This window comes from Elephantulus edwardii, unplaced genomic scaffold (assembly GCF_000299155.1).
Source record: "Elephantulus edwardii isolate Elephantulus edwardi_28Jun2011 unplaced genomic scaffold, EleEdw1.0 scaffold00062, whole genome shotgun sequence".
Classification (NCBI taxonomy): domain Eukaryota; kingdom Metazoa; phylum Chordata; class Mammalia; order Macroscelidea; family Macroscelididae; genus Elephantulus; species Elephantulus edwardii.
In genome coordinates, this window is record NW_006399812.1 from 10,813,178 (window position 1) to 10,832,960 (window position 19,783).

General features: G+C 37.0%; 1 protein-coding gene across 1 annotated transcript in view; it reads left to right on the forward strand.

The window, feature by feature from the left end:
- Positions 1–19,783, forward strand: part of URI1 (URI1, prefoldin-like chaperone) — a 112,479-nt gene that overhangs the window by 21,303 nt on the left and 71,393 nt on the right. The window contains exon 2 of the mRNA XM_006887868.1: positions 14,312–14,346. Coding sequence (XP_006887930.1) covers positions 14,312–14,346 — 35 coding nt within the window. The remainder of the gene's footprint in view (positions 1–14,311; positions 14,347–19,783) is intronic.

Sequence of the window (19,783 nt, forward strand, 5' to 3'; positions counted from 1 at the left end):
ACATACTGCCAAGAGAACTAACAGGTTTATTCTGGAGAGAGTGGAACCAGACTGCTTCTTGGAAGCAAGGCTTTTGAAGCTCTGTCTCACATACTTTGAGGTTGTAGCTAGGAGTGAGACCAGTTCCTGGAGAAGGGCATCATGCTTGGAAGAGTGGAGGGACAGCGCAGGAGAGGAAGACTCTGGATGAGATGGAGTGATCCAGTAACAGGTAATGGAATTAAGTGTGTCAGATAGTGAGACTGGCTCGGGATAGAGCAGTTCATAGTTATTGTTCATAGGGTTGCTATGAATTGCAGGTTATTTGATGGCACATAACAACAGTAATACAAGAGCCATTTGCTACTCACCAAAGAAGGATGTAGAAAATTGTTTATGTGTACTATTATGTGCCGCTTGGCCTTGATGCTCTTAGGACCATGCTTTCTTAAGTATTAGAGCTTTAGAATAGGTTTTGCTATCTGATAGTGGAATTCTTCTAATTTTGTCTTAAAGATTGTTTTATTACTATTATTGACACTTTTCATTTTCATGTTAATTTTAGAATCAACTTTCCAGTTCTTACAAAATAACCTCCTCAGATTTTGCTTGAAGTGTAAATTGAATCTCAAGATCAGTTAGGGAGAATTGGCACTTTTTTGGTAATACTGAGTTCAATCCGTGAACATGGTATATCTCTACATTTATTTAGCCTTTTTCTATTTCTGTCAATATAATATTGTTTTTCTTTCTTCTTAAGTATGTATTTGTAATGCCTTTTAGATTCATTTCCAGTTTTTATATTTGAGGATGTTGTTAGAATTTGTTATTCTTGGGCTGGCTGTATAGAAATGGACTTGATGTTTAGATACTTTGTTAAATTTAAACTTGCTGTGATTCTAATTTTTGTATGATTCTAGGCTTTATATAGATACACACAGTTTGTAACCTGTAAATAAGAACACTGTTATTTTTCCAAGCTCTTTAGGCTTTTCCTTTTTTCCTTGCCTTTTAGCATGAGCTAGGCGGGCCCTTTATTGTAGTGCTGAATATTCCTTTTTAAAATTTTGTTATTACTTTTGATAGACAACTGTCAGTTTTGTACCAATACAAATGATTGTTGTAGTATTTGTACATAGTCTGTTGTGTTTAATAGCCCATGTGTCAGTTACCTCGTGTTGCTTGTAACAGAAATACCACATGTAGGTGACTTTAATGTGCTGCTGCACACTTTTAAATTGATGACCTTGCTTAGAAACACATTTTGCTGTCATTTGCGGCAACACCTTTAACAAGGATTTGTTCTTGTAACAGTTTAGGAGGCTGAAAGTCCCAATTTAGGGTTCCAGTTCAGGGGGAAGGCCTCTTTTGTCTGTCGGGTGTGTGTGTGTGTGTGGGAATCACAATTCCTTCAGCATCTGTAGACTTGGTGATTCTTGGAGATCTTCCTGTGGCTGGGCCACGGGGACCAGTGTCCAAAAAGACACATTCTACCCCTGTCAGTTATTTCTTGGTGGCTTTGAGTGTCATCCCTGCCCCTATCTACTGCCTGCCACCCTGCCCTTTTATGTATACCCTTTCCTCTCCTTGTATAGACCATACCCTAGGAATCTCTGGTGGCTTAATGGCAAGAGGCTCACTGCGATCCTGAAGGCTTGTGGTTTGAGGCCACCAGCTGGTCTGTGGAGGAATGATGGACAGTCTCCTTCTATGCATTTGACGGCCTCTGAAGACCTGCTGGAGGGTCAGCTAGGGGTTGGTTCTGACCCTGTGTTGAACAGCAATAACCACCACCACCACCATCCCCCGAGGGAAACTTCCTTTCGGTGGGACTAAGAAGTATAACAGTCCACCCTTATTCCTTTTGCAACTCTTTGTTTTATCAGGTCATAAGGGATTATTGGATTTAGTCCATTTTATATAGCCTTCTTGTTCTTACATTCTGTTGAGTGAGAACTGACTCATAGATGACCCGTTATTGACTTTTCTAAGGCTGTAAATTGCACAAAAGGAAACTTCCCATCTTTATCCCTTGCCTACTTTTGGATGGGGAACACAACACCTTACCCACTAGGCTACCCTTTTAGGGGGATAGAATTCAGTTCATGGCATCCTGCTATTCTCATTTATTCAGTTATTTTTAACTATATAGTTCTGTAATTTCCATTTGATTATTTTTTTATATATATTTTAATTAGAAAGTAAAATTTGCCATCTTTTCATTTATTTCCCTAGTTTATTCTTCTATTTTATTAAACTTACTAATCATTATTACCTAAATGCCATAGTCTTTTAGTTCTGGTGTCTAGATTGGCTGTGAGTTTAAGTCCATGGTTTCTTCTTGATGATTGATTATGTGGCCAGTATGTAGACAGCTTAGAAACTTTTGACCGGATGGTGGGATTACATTTTAAAAATTTTTAGAAACTCCACAGCATGATGCCTTCCTTTGGAGAAGGCTCACTTTTTCCCCCCTCTCTCTCTTTTTCCTGCTGGCCAGATACAATGAGGATTGGTCGCTTTAATCCTGTCAAGTACTAAATCAAATCGAGGCTGCTTCCTTTAGTAAGGCATCCTCTATCTCTGGTTCCCACAGGACTTTTGTCTCATAGCCTGGTTTGTTCGGGGCTTTCCCCCTGGAGACTTCCAGTCTCTAAATTTTTTTCATCATTACCCAGAAAGTATGGAACAGCTCTGCTCTACTTTTGAGAAGTTTGATCTTAGCTTTTTGGCCTTCCATCATATACAGATTCAGAATTTGACAAATGTCATGAGGGGAAAAACAGCCATATGTTTAAGACTTCTCATGTCTCTGATTTTGTCACTCCAGCTTTGTCAAACTGCCCAAAGTTCCACTTTTTTTTCTGTCTCCTAGCCATAGCTCTCTGCTCAGGGCCAACCTTAATTTTCAGCCTCCTGCCTGTGCCCAGAATTGCCAACTGGTCCCGAGAGAAAAAGCAGCTTCAGATCATCAGCTCCCTTCCCTGTGATTCTTCTTTGAGTGCTCAGTCCCTCTTGTCCTTATTGCTTTGGTAACTCTTGGATGCCTTTAAAGAGATGATTTTTGTATTTAATTTGGCTTTTCTGGTTCTCAGGGGGATTACTGGTTTGCTACAAGCTTTTTATTCTACTTGGAAGTAGACTCTGGACAGAGTTTTAGAGTTACAGAACTACTTGAAACGATTTAATGTTAATTTCGCTACAATCTGTATGCTGTTTTTCAAGATAAAAATGTACTGCTTTTACTACTTTGATTAGCATAAAATGATGTGTCAAAGATTGCTTGATTTACTGTTCTTTTTTTTTTTTTTAAAAAAAAACAAAAAAAACAACCCACCAAACTAGTTAAACAGTATATTTTCCCTCTAATTTTTCTGTACACAATCCTTACTGAGTGTTATGGTTAAATTCAAAGATCAGGTCATTAGGTGAAAGTTGGCATGTGAAAGGAAGGATTGATACATCAGATCACAAAATAGAAGATGACCACATCGTTACGTGGTGTCAGTGACAGCATTACATAACTGCCACATTAACATTATTACATATTGTCATGACATATGCCAGTTATCACATATTGTCATGACGTCATTACGTTACCAGGTTATATTATTGCATAACTGCCAAGCCACCAAGACTTGTGGCCCAACCAACTTGATACATAACCTTAACCATCACAGCCAGTGTTAATGCTTACCTTGCATGTTTGTTGTTGTTATGTGCCGTCGAGTTGCTTGCAACTCATAGTGATTCTGTGTACAACAGCTCTGAACCCTGCTCTATCCTGAGCCAACCTTACCTTGCATGTAAGCATTTATTATTGTCAGGTGCACTTATTAATGTGCCAAATAAAAAGGGGTTTTTACTGTTAAAATACACATCTGATGCAAAATAAGTGATTTTCCTCTTTTCATGAATTTTTTTTTTTTAGATTATCCCCAAGCATATCTTCCTAGCCTTTGAGGCACATTTATTATTCTAAAAAGTTTTCTGACTCTGTTATAAACCATAGAAATTCTTTTGAAGAACGTTCTGAAAGAATGTTCTATAAGGACTCAGGGAACTCAAGGGCATGCTTTTTTTGTTTGTACCTTTTCTAGTGTGTCTTCTTTTTTTTTTTTTTGGTATGTGTGTGGTGTTAGTCTTACTTCATAGACATCTTTTTGAGATGCTTTGTTAGTTTGTGCAAATACTATTGTGATCAGACTTTGAGGACCAGATCTACCAAGCACCTTACTGTGTTTTTGTCCAGATTAAATTTGGTAGACTAAGTTAGCATCAAGTGTCTACCTTTTCCATTCACTGTTTCTGCAGATGGAGCACTGAATCCTGTACTTGATCTTGCTGGGAGGAAGCAGGGTTTGCAGGAAAAAAAGTGTGGCAGTGGAGAAGAAATGATTGCTAATTCTAGTAAAACAGTGAAGATTGAATTCAGATTCAGAAATGCACATTATGATCCTTTATCTGTAATTCAGAGCTCTGAAAGTTGCAAAATAGTTATTCATAAATCTGTGACATACCCATTTGATGCCAAAACTGACTAGACCACATATGGGTTGAATGAAGCATTTATCCTCCTCGCTTCAATTATTCATGTTGCATTGTTAGAGAGTGATGCTTTATTAAGGTGTACATTGTATTATCTTACTAAAGTATGTAAAGTTCTTATTTGAGAACCACATCAGTTTCTAATGTTTTTGCTGAGTAATTTGTAGATACATACTTTTTGAAAAGGAATTGAGTGCATTTATAGCAAGTGAGTGAGTACATTCGTTAGTGAATTAGACATGGTCCTGTAATTTACTGAATATTTCATTCAAATAATCCCAGGAACAAAACTCTCCAAAAACATCAGCCTTCTTTCTCAGGTGTATAGGCAGATAGATGTATTACCAGGGTTAGCTCTGGTGGTGTAGTGCGTTTGATGTTGTGCTGTGAACCTGAAGGTTGGTAGTTTGAATCTTTTACATCCTCTATGGGATAGAGCTGGGCTCTCCCCTCCTGTGAAGACTTCCAGATTTGGAAACCCAGCAGAGGGTTACTGTGAGTCCAGAGTGACTCAATGGCAGTGGGGTTTGTTGTTGTTATATGTTACTAGTCAAATAGTTTCCATAGGAGCAAATAATATATTTTTTAAATTACTTGAGATTATGAATAATAAACATTGAGAGGGGAAAAAAAGCCCTAGATTCTAAGTAAAACCAACAAGGGAATCTGATGTATAATATGTCTCTTGGAGTTTGTGTTTTAAAAAAAGAACAGGTTTGAGTGCTGAGAAAATGAATTATTGTAGATTCTTTCTTAAAGTCTTTGTAGGGAAGAAATTGAGTAAAAAAGTAAGTAACTAGGTCCCATTTAGCTCATTTAAAAAATAGTAACATTTTGGGGAGCTCTGGTGGCCTAGTGGCAAGAAGCTGCACTGCAATCCCAGAGGAACACGGTTCGAATCCACCAGATGCTCTGCCAGAGAAGGAGGCGCAATATCCTCCTGTACCAGTCAGATCTGATTTGACGGTACACACGCACACAAAATAAAAAAAAATAATAAAAAATGAAAATTAAAAAATAGTAACATTTCATGGATTAAGAAAGGACTTCATATATCTGATAATAGTTTGTGATAGCTGTTTAGTATTTTTGATTATCAAAGTAAATTTGCTCATAATTTAAATGGTTTTTAAAAATATTTTGTGGTAGTTTAAGTTGTTAACACTGTTTATATTTTTAATATTAGGAAGCTGTAGTTAGCTCCTCCCATTCTTATAAAAAGGGTTATTAGAAAGAGCTGTTATTTTTACTAATTTTGTTCAAATACACTTTTTAATATAACTTAGTGATGACATTTGTACTTCTACATAATTAATCGACAGCGTTTTCTTAAATAAATTCTTTTTAGCCTTTTGAATGCATCTTAGATAGCAGTACATAACTACTACTGGCTTTAGGCCCTAATCCTTTCCCTCATTAAGTCAGCTATTTGAAAATAAAGTGTATTAAAGGACATTGTAGGATATATTAGAAAAATAATAAAATTAATGATAAAAAAAAATCAGTCTTGCTGATGCAAGGAGCAGGGCATATAAATCCAGGCAGCTGTGATTAAGTACATTCCCCAAATACCAAGCATAAAATAAAAGTTGGAGTAGAGTGAGAAGAGTTTTAAAAGTGAAGTGAAACGTTTTGAGAGAAGTATCATTTGGGATATAAGCAACCTTTTCCCCTTTAGGTTTGCTTTCCATTTCTGCTTTTAATGAGAGTCTGTATTTAGCAAGGAAAACTCGTAGGTTGATGCCCTCTTGTGGTCTGTTACCAAAATAAATAGCACAAATAGAATTATGTATTGGAGATCATTACTGTACGTTAGATCAGAATATTTGTTGTATTAATTTATACAATTTTTTGGAAGTATTGTCTGAGTAGAAACAGTGAAGGAATTACTAATTTGGTTTTCTTGTAATATGTAGTTGTTAAAATTTATCAGATAAACAGCTTGTAGCAATGTGAGTTGGACACAAACATAAAGAAAAGTAGGTTGATGCAGGCTGTCCACCATAGTCATTGTGGGTCTCTAACTGGACTGTTGTAAGTGCCTTAAAAATATGAGAAGATGTGGTAGTAATTATTGGGGTAGCTCCTCTACCCCAAACAAATGCCCATTAGGTTTACTTGGGAAATTTGCTGTTAGTCTTTTGTCTAGGAAGGACCTAGAACTGTGTGAAGCATTGGGAGGAGAAGGGATTTATGTTAGTCAATGAGTGATTAAAAACCCCCCAAACCTCCTTTTCTTCATGTACTATAATTATGGTTTTTGAGTTGTGCAGCCATTATTATACCATTCTTTCTGAGTTGGATCTCCATTAATGTAAATTCACTACCCCCTGATGTCCCCTTCCAGTCTTTCAAGTTCTTACATTGCATATAGCTAGCTCTTAAAAGAGCAGATACTTCTTACTAGTTAAACTGTTATTTGGCTTTAAGACTTCTTTGGATAGTTTTGGTGGAAGGTTTAAAGATCATCTCAAGGCAACAGTTTCAGGAATTCATTCATTCTTCATGACGCCAGGAAGTGACGAGTTCATAGGAATTTGAAATTTAGTTCTGTATTTCTCCCCTCTTGATGGGTGTTCTTGTATACAATCTTTGATCAGTATGTTCAGTAATGATAATGGGTACCATCCAGTTCTGTACCTATGACAAAGGGAGGTGGTGGCTTATGAGAGCAATTACCCATGCATTCCTTATCTTCCTTCTGTCCTAGACTCTTCTCCTGTTGCTCACAGGAGAAGAGAGATCAATAACAATTGATTGCCTTAAATGACCACTTGTAGACTCTAAAGACCCAGGCACTGCACAAAGAACTAAAAAGTGGAGTAGAAATATTAAACATGCTAACGAGGATGTTCCAGGAAACCATACCCTAAACCTCCAAACCAAGAAATCAAATCACCTTTAAGTTTTGGCTGAAGCCTCAGAAGCTGCTCTTTTTTTGGAGGTGGAGGGCGTCCTGACTATGTATCTGTCACACAATTTTTGCCAGTTCAGCTTTTTCCAGGTGTTTAACTTACTGACAGCAGTGACAGAAACCAGGGAGTACAACCCAGCCCTTAACCATTACCATTAACTCCCCTCCATTCCTCCTTCCTCCTACTCCAGATAACCTTAATAAACTTTATTCTCTATATATTCACTTTCCTTTTTTGTATATAATTGAAGTGATAGTATATTTGTGCTTTTGTGATTTACTTTTTTTGCTCTGAATGTCTTCTAGCTCCGTCCATATTGTATTAACACTTGATTTCTCCTGTTGGCTGAGTAGTGTTTTGTTTTATGTGTTACTGCCTGGGCACTTCAGAGGTTTTTTTTCCTCCCTTTTGGCTGTCATGAATAGAGCTGCAGTGAGCATTGATTAGTATGTAAGTCTCTTTTTTGAGTCTTTTTAAGACCATGGAGTAGAGTTGCTGGGTATCTTAAGATGAGTTTTCTAGAGAAGCAAAGTTGGGGGAAGTTTGTATAGATAGAGGTGTAGGAGGTGGCAAGTCCCGAGTCTGGGAGCCAGGCTTCCCAGAAGCTTCACAGCTCACAGCTACATAGAATGATGAATCCCAAGATTGGCAGGCAATTTGGCAGGCTGCTGACTCAAGTCTTGAAACTGAAGGTTCGATTCTTAGAGCTTGAAGGAGTATCCAAAATATGCAAAAAGCTAAGAGAGCCTTACCAGAACATTTAAATACATTCAGTATACCCCTCTTCTCCCCCAGAAGACTCCTTACTGATTGTTTGCTCACAGCAGCTCTCACCGTAGAGGTGACTGCATTATTACATAACTGCCAAACTGCATGTCACTACTGCACCAGAAGGAGCTTCGGTGGCCTAGGTGTAAGAGGCTACAATCCCAGTGGCAGGTATTTAGAATCCACCAGCTGCGGAACAGGGAGGGCCTCTGAAAGCCTGCTGGAGGGTTGGCTATGAGCAGATCCCACTTGATGGCACACAACAACTAAACCTAGAGAATCATGCTGTCGTCACCTGGATTTACAACCTTAATTGGGTTGTATCACTTTGAATCATAGGGTAGTCCTGTTTCCAATTTTGAGGCCAGACCGCCCTGTTTTCCATGACAGTAATGGCTTAGTGGCAAGAAGCTGTGATGCAATCCTGAAGGCGCGTGGTTCAAAGCCACCAGTAGCTCTGCAGGAGAAGAATGAGTAGTCTCCTTGAGTGTGATTAACTGCCTCTGAGAACCCACCAGAGGGTCAGCTGTGGGTTGGTTCTGATTCTACGGTACACAACAACAACAACAACTACAACAGTACTATTTGCATTCCGACCAGCCATAGGTAAGGATTTCTGTTTCCTCACAGACCCTCAGGCCTGGTTCAGATTGTTGTTTTGTGAAACATTCTTCTAAGTGGTAGAGCACTGGTATGTCCATCTGCTGTACAGAGGTAACTCGTGGTTGCTGTGATGCCAAACACTGTGACACTGATATGTCAGATGTGATAATGGTTACCCATGGTGGACAGTGTTTGGTGGAGCTTCCCGATTAAAACAAGCTTGGAAGCAGGAATGACATCCACTTCTGAAAAGGCTTGCCTCCGGAAACTCTGAACAATGCTCAGGTCTTCTGCTCAGAGGGTTGCTGTGAGTCATCTACGACTCAACTCCACCGAACAACAACAACAACACATCCTTGCCAACATTTTTGTTTGTGTTATTTTGATTTTTTTAAAAAAAAATCCATCTACTGCTGTTAGTCAATTCTGGCTTATGGCAATTTTCTGTTGGCATTCCTGAGGTGGTAAATCTTAATGGAAGGACTGCCCATCTTTCTCTGTTGGACATCTAGTAAATTTGAACAGGTAACCTTTTAGTCAGAAATCTCACACCTGCCAAGTCTGTCCTACCTCAGCGCTGATTTCTTTCAGGTTTCATAACCTGTAAATCTTATTGGAAACAGATTGCTTCACTCTGCTCCAGCAGAGTGCTTGGTAGATTCAGACCAACAACCTGATTGGTTAACAGCCCAAACATAAAGCAGTTAGCCACCAAGACTTCTTTTGCTTTTGGCTTTGACTCCTACCCATTACATACAACAGAATAAAACACTCGCCAGTCCTCCTGGGAATGTGGTATCTCATTGTGGTTTTGCTTTGCATGTCTGATAACATTGAACATCTTTTCATGTATTTGGTGGCGGTGGCTATTTTAATGTCCTCAGTGAAATGACTCTTCCCATTTTATTACTTGTCATCTTGTTGTTGTGTACTGTAGTGTTGGAACTGACTCATAGCTAACCCTCCACCAGGTTTTCAGAGGCATTTAATTGCACAGGAGGAGATTGCCCATCCTTCTCCTACGGAGCAGCTGGTGGCTTTGAACCACATGTCTTTGGGATTGCAGCTCAGCTTCTTGCCACTAAGCCACTAGAGAGCCTACTTGTCATCCTTTTGCAAGTTTATATGTATTTTGGAATCTTTCTGGATATGTGGCCTCTGAAAATATGGTATCTTGCCTTTTTACTTCTTTGCTAAAGTCTTTTATGGGATCCCATTTATGTTAAAAGGTGATGTGTCTGATATCATTTCCCTTGCTTTTTCTTCTGAGAATTTTATTTGTACAGTTTGCAGATTTATTTTTAAAAATTCATCTTAAATGTGTGTGTTGTGTATGTATAGTGTAAGGCATGGATCAATTTCATTTTTTAGCATGTAGAAGTTCAATTATCCTAGTTTTATTGAAGAGACTCTCCAACACTCCATCCCCCTTGAATGGATTTAACACCTTCTTAAAAAGTGCTTGATATTAGACATGTGGGCTTACTGAGAGACTCTCAGTTCTGAACCATTTATCTCTGCCTGTATATCTGTTTATGCCAGTACCAGACTGTTGTGATTACGATAGCTATAATTGTTGTTGTTTACCTATACATGTTGTGCAGCTGTGGTAGTCTGCCTTAACATCAAGAACTGTGAGTTCTTCTATGCTATTCTTCACTGTTGCTTTGGCTGTTGGGATGCTCCAGCCTTTTTCTTTAAAATTGTTAAGTCCTCTTAAGTTGGAACAATTTTCAGAGCCTGTATTTGAATAAGAGGAGTTTGCCCATCTTTCGCCTGTGGAGAAGCTGAGGGATTCGAGCTGCATGCCTTTTGGGTTGATAGTGTACCTTTTTACCACTAAACCACTTGAGCTCCATAAAGTAGAGGATTGGTTCTTCTGTTTTTGTAAAGAAGGCTGTTGGGATTTCTATCAAGATTTTTGTCAGGATTGCTTTGGTCTTTTTGGGCATTACTGGCATCTACACAATATTAGGTCTTCATAGGGTCGCTATGAGTCGTCTACGACTTGATGGCATCAAACAACAACCACAGGCTATGAACATGGACCATTTTTCAGTTCATTAGAGCTTCATAGTTTTCCTTGTAGAAGTCTGTCCACCTCCTTGATTAAGTTTATGCCTCTGTGTGAATTGGTGAATTATTGGTGTGGTTTTCTGTATGAGTGTGACTTAGAGGAGAAAGGAGAGAAGTAGCAATAGCACTAACGTTTGAAGAAAAGCGGCAGGTCTTAAAAGCTGCTCTTCTTTGTGACTCAGTAAGTTGCATGATTATTGGAAGCAGCCTGATAACTTAGTTTGGGATTTGGATTGGATTCTCAGTGCTTTTAAATGGAAACCGACTCATAGCTGACCCTCTGTTGAGGACCTGGTCTGTAAAGCAGGGGAGGAGGTTGCCCGTCTTCTCCTTTGTTGGATTACATAGACTAGGTTTAAAATGGATTTTTTTCAGATCTTACCATCTCTTTATATAATATTGGACAAGTTACTTAATTTCTGCATACAGCTTTTCTTTCCTTAAAAAGAGATTAAATCCTGCCTCATTGAACTATTACAACTTGATTTTCATTATGAATTGCTTTGCATATACATGGTTGTAATTACTCTAGGGTAGGACAGATTTGGGCTGTAAAGAAAGTATACCATATGATTTTGTAGCTAGTGAGCTCATGGTAAAGACTGACTGAATATGTTTTAAAAATTGTAAGTCAACTCATGATCTTTTTCCTTACTTTTAACTTATGGCTGAAGTATGTAAGTACATATTTTATTAATGTCTGGCTATAAAGGCAGTCTTATTGCATTAAAGAATTTATTAGATAAATTATTTTAATTGTTAAAGCCTACTAATACTAGTTCTTTTTATAAAAATAGTAAGATTTTTTTCCCTTTTGGGAGTGATAATGAATTATATAAATATATATTGACAGGCTTATCTTTTAAGAAATAAACTAATGTTAGTAGATAGTGCTCTTTTTTAAAAAAAAGGTTTTGTGAGGACAAGATTGTTAAAATTTTTTTGGGGTTTTTTTATGCTGTTTTTCAAGAGTTTGTTGTAGAACCAGGCCTACTAATGAGGATTTATATTTAAATGATTTAATCTGAGTCTCTCTTCAGAAGTAAAAAAAAAAATATTTGGAGTTATTTAACTTCACAATTTAAAAAAAAATGATTTTAACTCAAATAAATTCAACTTAGAAATTTTAGCATTTCCCCCCCCCCCCAGGTTTTCCTTGGTGGCTAAAGAAATTAGCTTGTTACTTTTAAATAACATTTTCAGAAAAAGAAGAAAAATAAAAATATAAAAAAATAAAATGTTGATTAGAAATACAACTGCTCTGTTTAGATCTTTATATTTTTTAGGTGCCAATAGACCATCTAAGCAGATGAAACTATCACATAGTCACTATCACACAGCGATTTCATAAATTTGATCACGTGCCTAATTCACCTTTTGACGTTATTGGTTTCCAAATATTACTGAAAAAACTATTTGCCAGGAATACAGAGTGTAAATATAAAGGCAGAAGTTTGGTAGTAAACCTTTCTTTGTAAGTGATGAAATAAATAGGTTTTTGTTCTCATTGTTCTATCCTTTAATATCTGTCCCTTGGGAGACTATTTTAGGAAGGAAAATGAAAATGTTTGTGTGAGAGAATGGAGGAAAAATGGCTAAGGCAGAGTGGGGCCTATGGTGGGTGATGGCAAGTAAGCATGCTGTCTACCAGTGACTTGTTTTTAAACATAAAAAGCATATGTGCCAAATTTACATATTTACTAATTAAAAAGGCTTCCTGGAAACATTAAGTAGACTATCTTCTATAACCTTTAACACCATCACTAATGGATATAGCCTAGAAAATTTCATCGAAGGTCCTTTAAATAATGTAAATGATTATGAATATGTAACTAGTTAATATGCAGCTATGAAAGGATTATCATGTAGAGGTTAATGAACATTCTGCTCTTAGGTTTGCAGGGCTTTTCTTTCTGTGCTTTTGGCTCACTTCATGCTTGGAAACACAAGCACTGGGATTGGAAAGCATCCTGACTGTTTTTGGGTCTCATCTTTTAATGGGCCTGTTAAATAGGAACTTTGTAAAAAGGATTTCATGGAGATTTTTTTCTCTCCCCTTTTTCAGTTTGTATTTAATTCTGTTTGCCGGTTTTATAATCACTGCCAAATCAGAAGCAGTGAAATGGATTGATGTGGTTTTAGCCTGGCTCTTCCAGATGTAGTCAGTACTCCATTATATATTACCACTGTTATTAAGTGTTGCTATGTGATTGATACTTAGTGAGAGATCTTCATTCTAAAACGGACTTTTTATGCTGAGTTAATGGATAGTATGGTTGAGTCTCTGATTATAGCATATATTTTGGTACAGGATTGCTGCCTTAGTATTTAAAATGTCCTAAAGGAGCTCATTTATTTCAGGAATTAAATGTTATAATAGAGGAATTTAGTGACAGGTTGAAAGTTCTTTGTGTGTGTGCATTTTGGGTCACAAAATATTGAGCATAAAAGAGAGACAATGCTAGTGTTTGTCTCGAGAGCAGTTTATTTCATGCTAGAAACCAGAACTGTCGTTTGAAATGGCTGAGACATTTTGGCTTTTATCCCTTAGTTTCTTCATCTCTAAAATGGTGCTACAGTGTTTGAGGTTACTGAAAATGTTTATTAATAGACAGATTCACAACAAATGATTAGCAATCTTTGAAAATAATGTTCTTTCAAGAGCCCCCCCCCCTTTTGTTGGTTAAAGCTCTTAATTGTTTTCTGGGTCTTTTTTGAGAATCTACTGAGATATCATTTAGGAGAACAAGTAACTGTTATGCTTAATTTCATCCTCTTAGTATTATAAACAAAGTTTAAATCAGCTACGAAGCGTTTTAAATTTTATCATAATTCACTGGGTAACAAATGGGCTGTTCAGAGCATATCTTTATCCCAAGTATTTCATCTTGAAAATGTAGTAGAAAAATATCACTGAGCTCATTTTTAATGCGTTAGAAAAAAATTACAGGTGAAAACATTTGGAGATATACTGACAAAATAAAATATTTTCACTACTGTCATTTTCTTTTTTTATAAAAAACCTTGAAACGTGGATGTTACATTGGTTTCTTATTATTTATAACAATTGCCATTTGTGTATTCTGCAAAATATGTAACATTGAAAACAGGTCTGTAGATTGTACAAAATACTAGTTATCTCATATCATATGTCACCTAATAGTTATGAAGCGGGTTTTGTACCAAAGTATGAATCAGAAAGCTGTAATTTGTTCTGCAGTTATCAGCCTGCATTAGAGTGTTATGATAAAGTGTGCTGCTTAAAAACTAACATTCACATCTCTGTGCATTTGACAAATAAAAATGTATACCGAGATGCTATTAAATCTGTAAAGCCACTGTTGTAGTTTTCTGATACACTGATTTTGTAGCTCTGTGCAAAGCTCTGTTTTTTCATGAATAGTTATCTGTTTTCATGACAGGTGGTCACAAACTGCCAAGAGAAAATCCAGCATTGGTGAGTGAAAGATGGTTTTATTACATTTCTGAACTACTGATGAGGTAATCTATTTATATTTAAATAAAGTTTGCATGGCTTTTTTTGGTAACCCTTACTTAAATTCCTGTGATCTCCATTTTGAAGGCCTTTGATGCTAATTTATATTGTCTTCCACCCTTTGCTGAAATACATGTTCTCTGTTTTCCTGAAGTTCACTGTCTCCATTTTTTTTTAAAACTGTAACTGCCTGTTTTTTTCTTTCTCTTTCATATCTTGTTTTAAAAATTGGAATCAGATTAATTTTATAAAACAGAAATTGAATAATCACAGACAGCACTATTTTGAGAGTACTGTATTTGTGGTAGAAAAAGACTTTAGAATCCATTGTTTTTAAAATAGTGGTGTAACTTATAGCACAGATACATTCTCCAAAATTTTGAAAATCTCATGAATGGATTACATTTCAGGACTTGCTTTATGAATTACATTTTATAGAGAGAAGGAATTGTTATTTTAATATGTTAACTTATATAGTTAATAGGAGAATGCTTGGTAAATAACTTACTTTCCTATGGCTTCTCAGGAGAATACTTAATGGTGAATAAAATCTTATATTATGAGTTATCATGAGGTATAGCTGTTGATCTTACAGATTGCAAATTATAATATATCCATGCTGTGTTTACGAAGATTTTACTGAGAGAACAACAGGAGCTGTCTTGATTATTGTCTGCTGGGTTATTGCAGAATCATAGTAGCTGCCCCTTTAGTATGAGATTAAACCTTTGGTTATACACCATCAAGCATATAATATTTTAAATTTATTTTAAGAGGCTTTTTCTTCATGCCTGAGAGATCTCCAAGGAAATAATTTATAGTTAGTGTATATCAAATGTTTTTTGGTTTAAATGCACATAGGCTGGAAGCAGTGGATAAGAGTGAAAATCAGTGCAATCTATACACATCATCATATTAAATTCTGACTATTGGCTTGCAGAAAATAATTTAAAACTAATAATATCCACTTTATAAATAAAAATCCAGGGACTTCATTAATTTTCCAGTAAGTGCCATATTATATTGGCTTCTACTGGTGGTGTAGTCTGTCAGCATTTCCATACTGGACCATTTACTTTTCATTCATACCAGGTTAAAATGTGATATGCAAGTCCTGGACTAAAGAGTGAACCATTTTGTATTCTGCCATTTGGACCAAGCAGTCTCCTGTGCAAATAGTTCCCATTGAGAACTTACAAAAAATTTTATGTAGATTAGTATCTTTTTTTAGTAAGGAATTTAGGAAAAGCGAAATTTGTTCAGAAAACATACTAGTTTATACAAATGTGTAAATAATATAAAATTTCTGTTAGACTGAATTCTATAACTGTAAAGGAGCATATTTTCATCCTTTATCCACAGCACATCCCACTGTTTTACCTGGACTAGATTTGTAATAAGTATTTTCGTAGATGAAAACTACATGCAGAGTATTTTATATACATTTTTAGCTTACAAATGCTGTGGTGTGTATGGGTCTAGTAAAGTAATGACAAACATAAATGTGACATTTACTTCAGGACAGACTCATGTGACCTTCGGCCCCACTGTCCAGAGTTCAAAGCTCCAAGCCACAGAAGCTCAGCATATTTACATACACAAACCTTATATATTTAAAAATTCATTTTTATTAGATAAAATTTACTTGTCCTCTGAAAGAATTTCTAATAGGCCTCAGAAAGCCAATTTCTGTGTTTGTTCTTTAATGAGGCTCTCTGTATGGCATCATGATATCTAAATGACCAGTCATTGCTCCAATTTATTAGATTTAAAAATGGAAGCAAAGTGCCCCTATTCCTGTGGAAACCAGGAGATTTCTGTTTGTAAGCTTTATATAACTCGTGGTTTTATATTCCCTTAATTCCACAAAGGATGACTGAGTTACAACCATGTGCCATTGTTGTGTTGGCTGTTTGGAATGAAAAAAACCTGCCATGAAGGAATTGATAGTCAGACAATTGATAGTCAGACGTCACACAGACACACAAGCAGAGAAATCACAATAATTTGAGACTTTTCCAGAGATAATGAAGCAGATATAGAAGTTCAGAATCTGGAGCCATTCTTAAAGCTGTTTCACTTAGTACTTTTAAAATTACGTTGCTTCTACTTCTTTAACTCTTAGGTTTCCTAGTCGAAAATGCAATCAGTGTAGCAAGCTCCCCTTCTTATGAATACATATCAATCTAAAATTTCTAATAAGGAAGATAAAAATACATGCTTTTTAAAAAATGCCTTCTTCTGTTACATATGTGTAATTTTTAAAGGATTCTGTTATTCTAGGGACATGTAACATGCATTGCTGTTGCTGGTATGTACCATTAGGATGGAATGGTGTCTCTCTGGAGACTAAGGTGTGTTTGATACAGGCCATGGTCTTCGCAATCACTTGTTATGCATCAGAGAGTTGGACAATGACCAGGGAGGATAGGAGTAGAATTGATGCCTTTGAGCTGTGGTGCTGGAGAAGAGTATTAAGAGTACCATGGACTGCTAGGAAAACAAACAGATTCATCCTGTAAAGGGTTAAACCATGTGGCTCCTTGGAGACAAGGATTCTGAGGCTCCATCTAACATACTTTGGACATGTTGTAAGGAGACACTGGTCCTCATGCTTGGGAGGGTGGAGGGACAGTGCAGTAGGGGAAGGCCCTCTATAAGGTGGATTGATTCAGTGACTAGGGTAATCGGGATGGGTGTGTCAGAGACAGTGCAATTAGCACAGGACAGAGCAGAGTTTAGGGCTGTTGTACACAGGGTTGCTATGAGTCACAAGTGACTCGATGGCACATAACAAGAACAATCCATAACTGACCCTCAGTCGGTTTTCAGAGGCAAGAAAATAGCAAGAGAGATTGCCCATCTTTCTCGTGGATCTGCTGGTGGAGTCAAACCATGTCCCTTTGGATTGGGAGTAGTAGAGGCTTAAAAAGCATCTTCATTTTTGTGTTTATGTGTGTTGAATAGGAAGTAAAGGTAGTTTTAGAAAAATAGAAATAAAAATTGATGTGGGACAGTATGATATGCCTAAAGTAAAAAAGCTCTTCAGTAAAGGAATATAAATCCTACCACTTTGCTAAATAAAACGTAGAATTTCTTTAATAGTAATATAAAAATTACTTAGTTTGCTATTGAGACATTTATGTGGCACTGTTTTAATGCTAGTAGATGCATTCAACTTAGTGAGGATTGAAAAAAATTTTTGTTGTAAATTTCCCCCTCTTCAAGTCCTTATTATGTAAGTCCGTAAATATGGTATTTTAAAAATTCATGTACTGTTTTTTTAATTGATGTGGGTATATTTCTTACTGTTTGCTCCATAAGGAGCTGATTATCCTAGATTTGGATTATTTGTGTCTTTTTACTTTTTACATCCTTACCTAAAGAGCGTGATATTTGGAATCACATAAGTTTTTTATCTTACCATTTACTAATTTTGTAACTTGGGCTCATTGCTAGGATTCTCCATCTTCTCCTTGTAAAGTGATAACAGTTCAGTTTAGAAGGTTTGGAAGATCTTAGAATGCCTGACACTTAATAGTACCTCTTACGTTTTTAAAAATTTTAAACCCTAAGTAGATAACCTTAAGCTTTGTAAAAATTTGTGAATGTTATGCATGCATGCCAGTTGTCATCTTTTACTGTGATAAAGCAATGGCTTTCTGAGTAAGATTGTTAAAACATTATATTAATGTTTTGAGATTACTTCTTATGAAAAATTTTAACTGTTGTTGTGCACTGTACAGTTGGAACTGACCCATAGCAGACCCTCGGGTGGGTGCTCAGAGGCAGTTAATCACATGAGAGGAGATTGCCTGTCCTACTGCAGTGCAGCTTCTTGCCACTAGGCCACCAGGGCTCCCAGTAATGAGGCAGTGCATTTACATGATCAAATTTTAAGAAATGCAGAAGGATAGAGAAAAGATATATAGCTTTTATTCCCTTTTAGTCCCCCCCAGCTCTAAGTTCTCTTTTCTGGTTGTTGTTGTTGTTGTTGTATACTGTCAAGTTGGAACGCATAGCTGATTCTCCAGCGGATTTCTCCCTTAGAGCAGCTAATGAATTTGAACCATGTACTTTCCCATTGGTAGTGCAGTTCCTTTCTATTGATCCCCAGAGCTTCCTGGAGTAACTATTTTTAACCACTTTCTCATGGTGGTTCAAACCACATGCCTTTGAGTTGATGGTGCAACTCTTTACCTATAATGCTATGTCTTTGTTAAAATAATGTTTGTTATTACTCCTTACAAAAACTCCCTTGAGACTCAGTGAATTTAGAACACCATTTATTTGCTTGACCATCATTCTGCCAGTAGTCTCTGGTCTTGTGAGCACCACTGTGTTGGTTCTGCTAGTCTTCATTTACAGCAGGAACAGCTGAGTTGTATAAAACTACCTCATTCTCAGATCTGGTGGCTGGTGTGCTGTTGGCAGGATCCCAAAGGCTGCACCTTTCAGGTAGTTCCAATCCAAGCAGAGCTCCTTGGGAGAAAGATGAGCAATCTCCTCCTATGCAGTTTACAGCTTCTCAAAAACCTGCATGAAGGGCAACTGTAAGTCAGTTTAGATTCAGTAGCAATGAGGTTTTTTGTGTATTTTTAGCTTTACAAGGTGCAATACAAATGGAAACAGCAGGGCTGCATTCTGCTAGCCAACCCATGTTCAAGAAGTAAGTAAGAAAACTACCTGTTGAGGCGATTGATTCAGTGACTGGGTTAATCGGGATGGGTGTGTCAGAGGCAGTGCGATTGGCACAGGATAGAGCAGGGTTTAGGGCTGTTGTACATAGGGTCGTTATGAGTCTCAAGCAACTTGACGGCACATAACAACAACAACCTGTTGAGGCAAGAATTTGGAATAATTTTTAAAGCACTCCAGATGAAGTCTATTGAATGCACTCCACACAAAAAGGGGCCACATTTCTTTGACCTGGTTTGTAAAAGTTAATGAAATACTGTGTATGATGTCTGGCATATGCAAGTCTATAGTTAGACATGATTTCTAATGACAGAAAATAGATAGTTATATATAGTCTGTCCATATATATGAACCCGGAGAGAGGATGAAAGACACCCAAGCTTTGAGGACTCTACTTCATAGGGTCACTATGAATTGCCTGCGACTTGACGGCACTTAACAATAACATCAACATAGAGCGATCAGCTGGCCCAGTGGACAGAAAGTGATGCTACCAAGCCAAAGGTGGATGACTTTTAATCCGCGGCCCCCAGGCCTGTCTTTCATTGTTTTTGTTCAGACATTCCTCTAGGTTGTATAGCCCTGGTGTACAAGTTTCTGTACAGCGGTAACTTGTGGTTACTGTGAGACTGAACACTGTGACACTGATGTGTCAAATGCATTAATGGTTGGTTACCCAATGTGGACAGAGAGTGGGGTG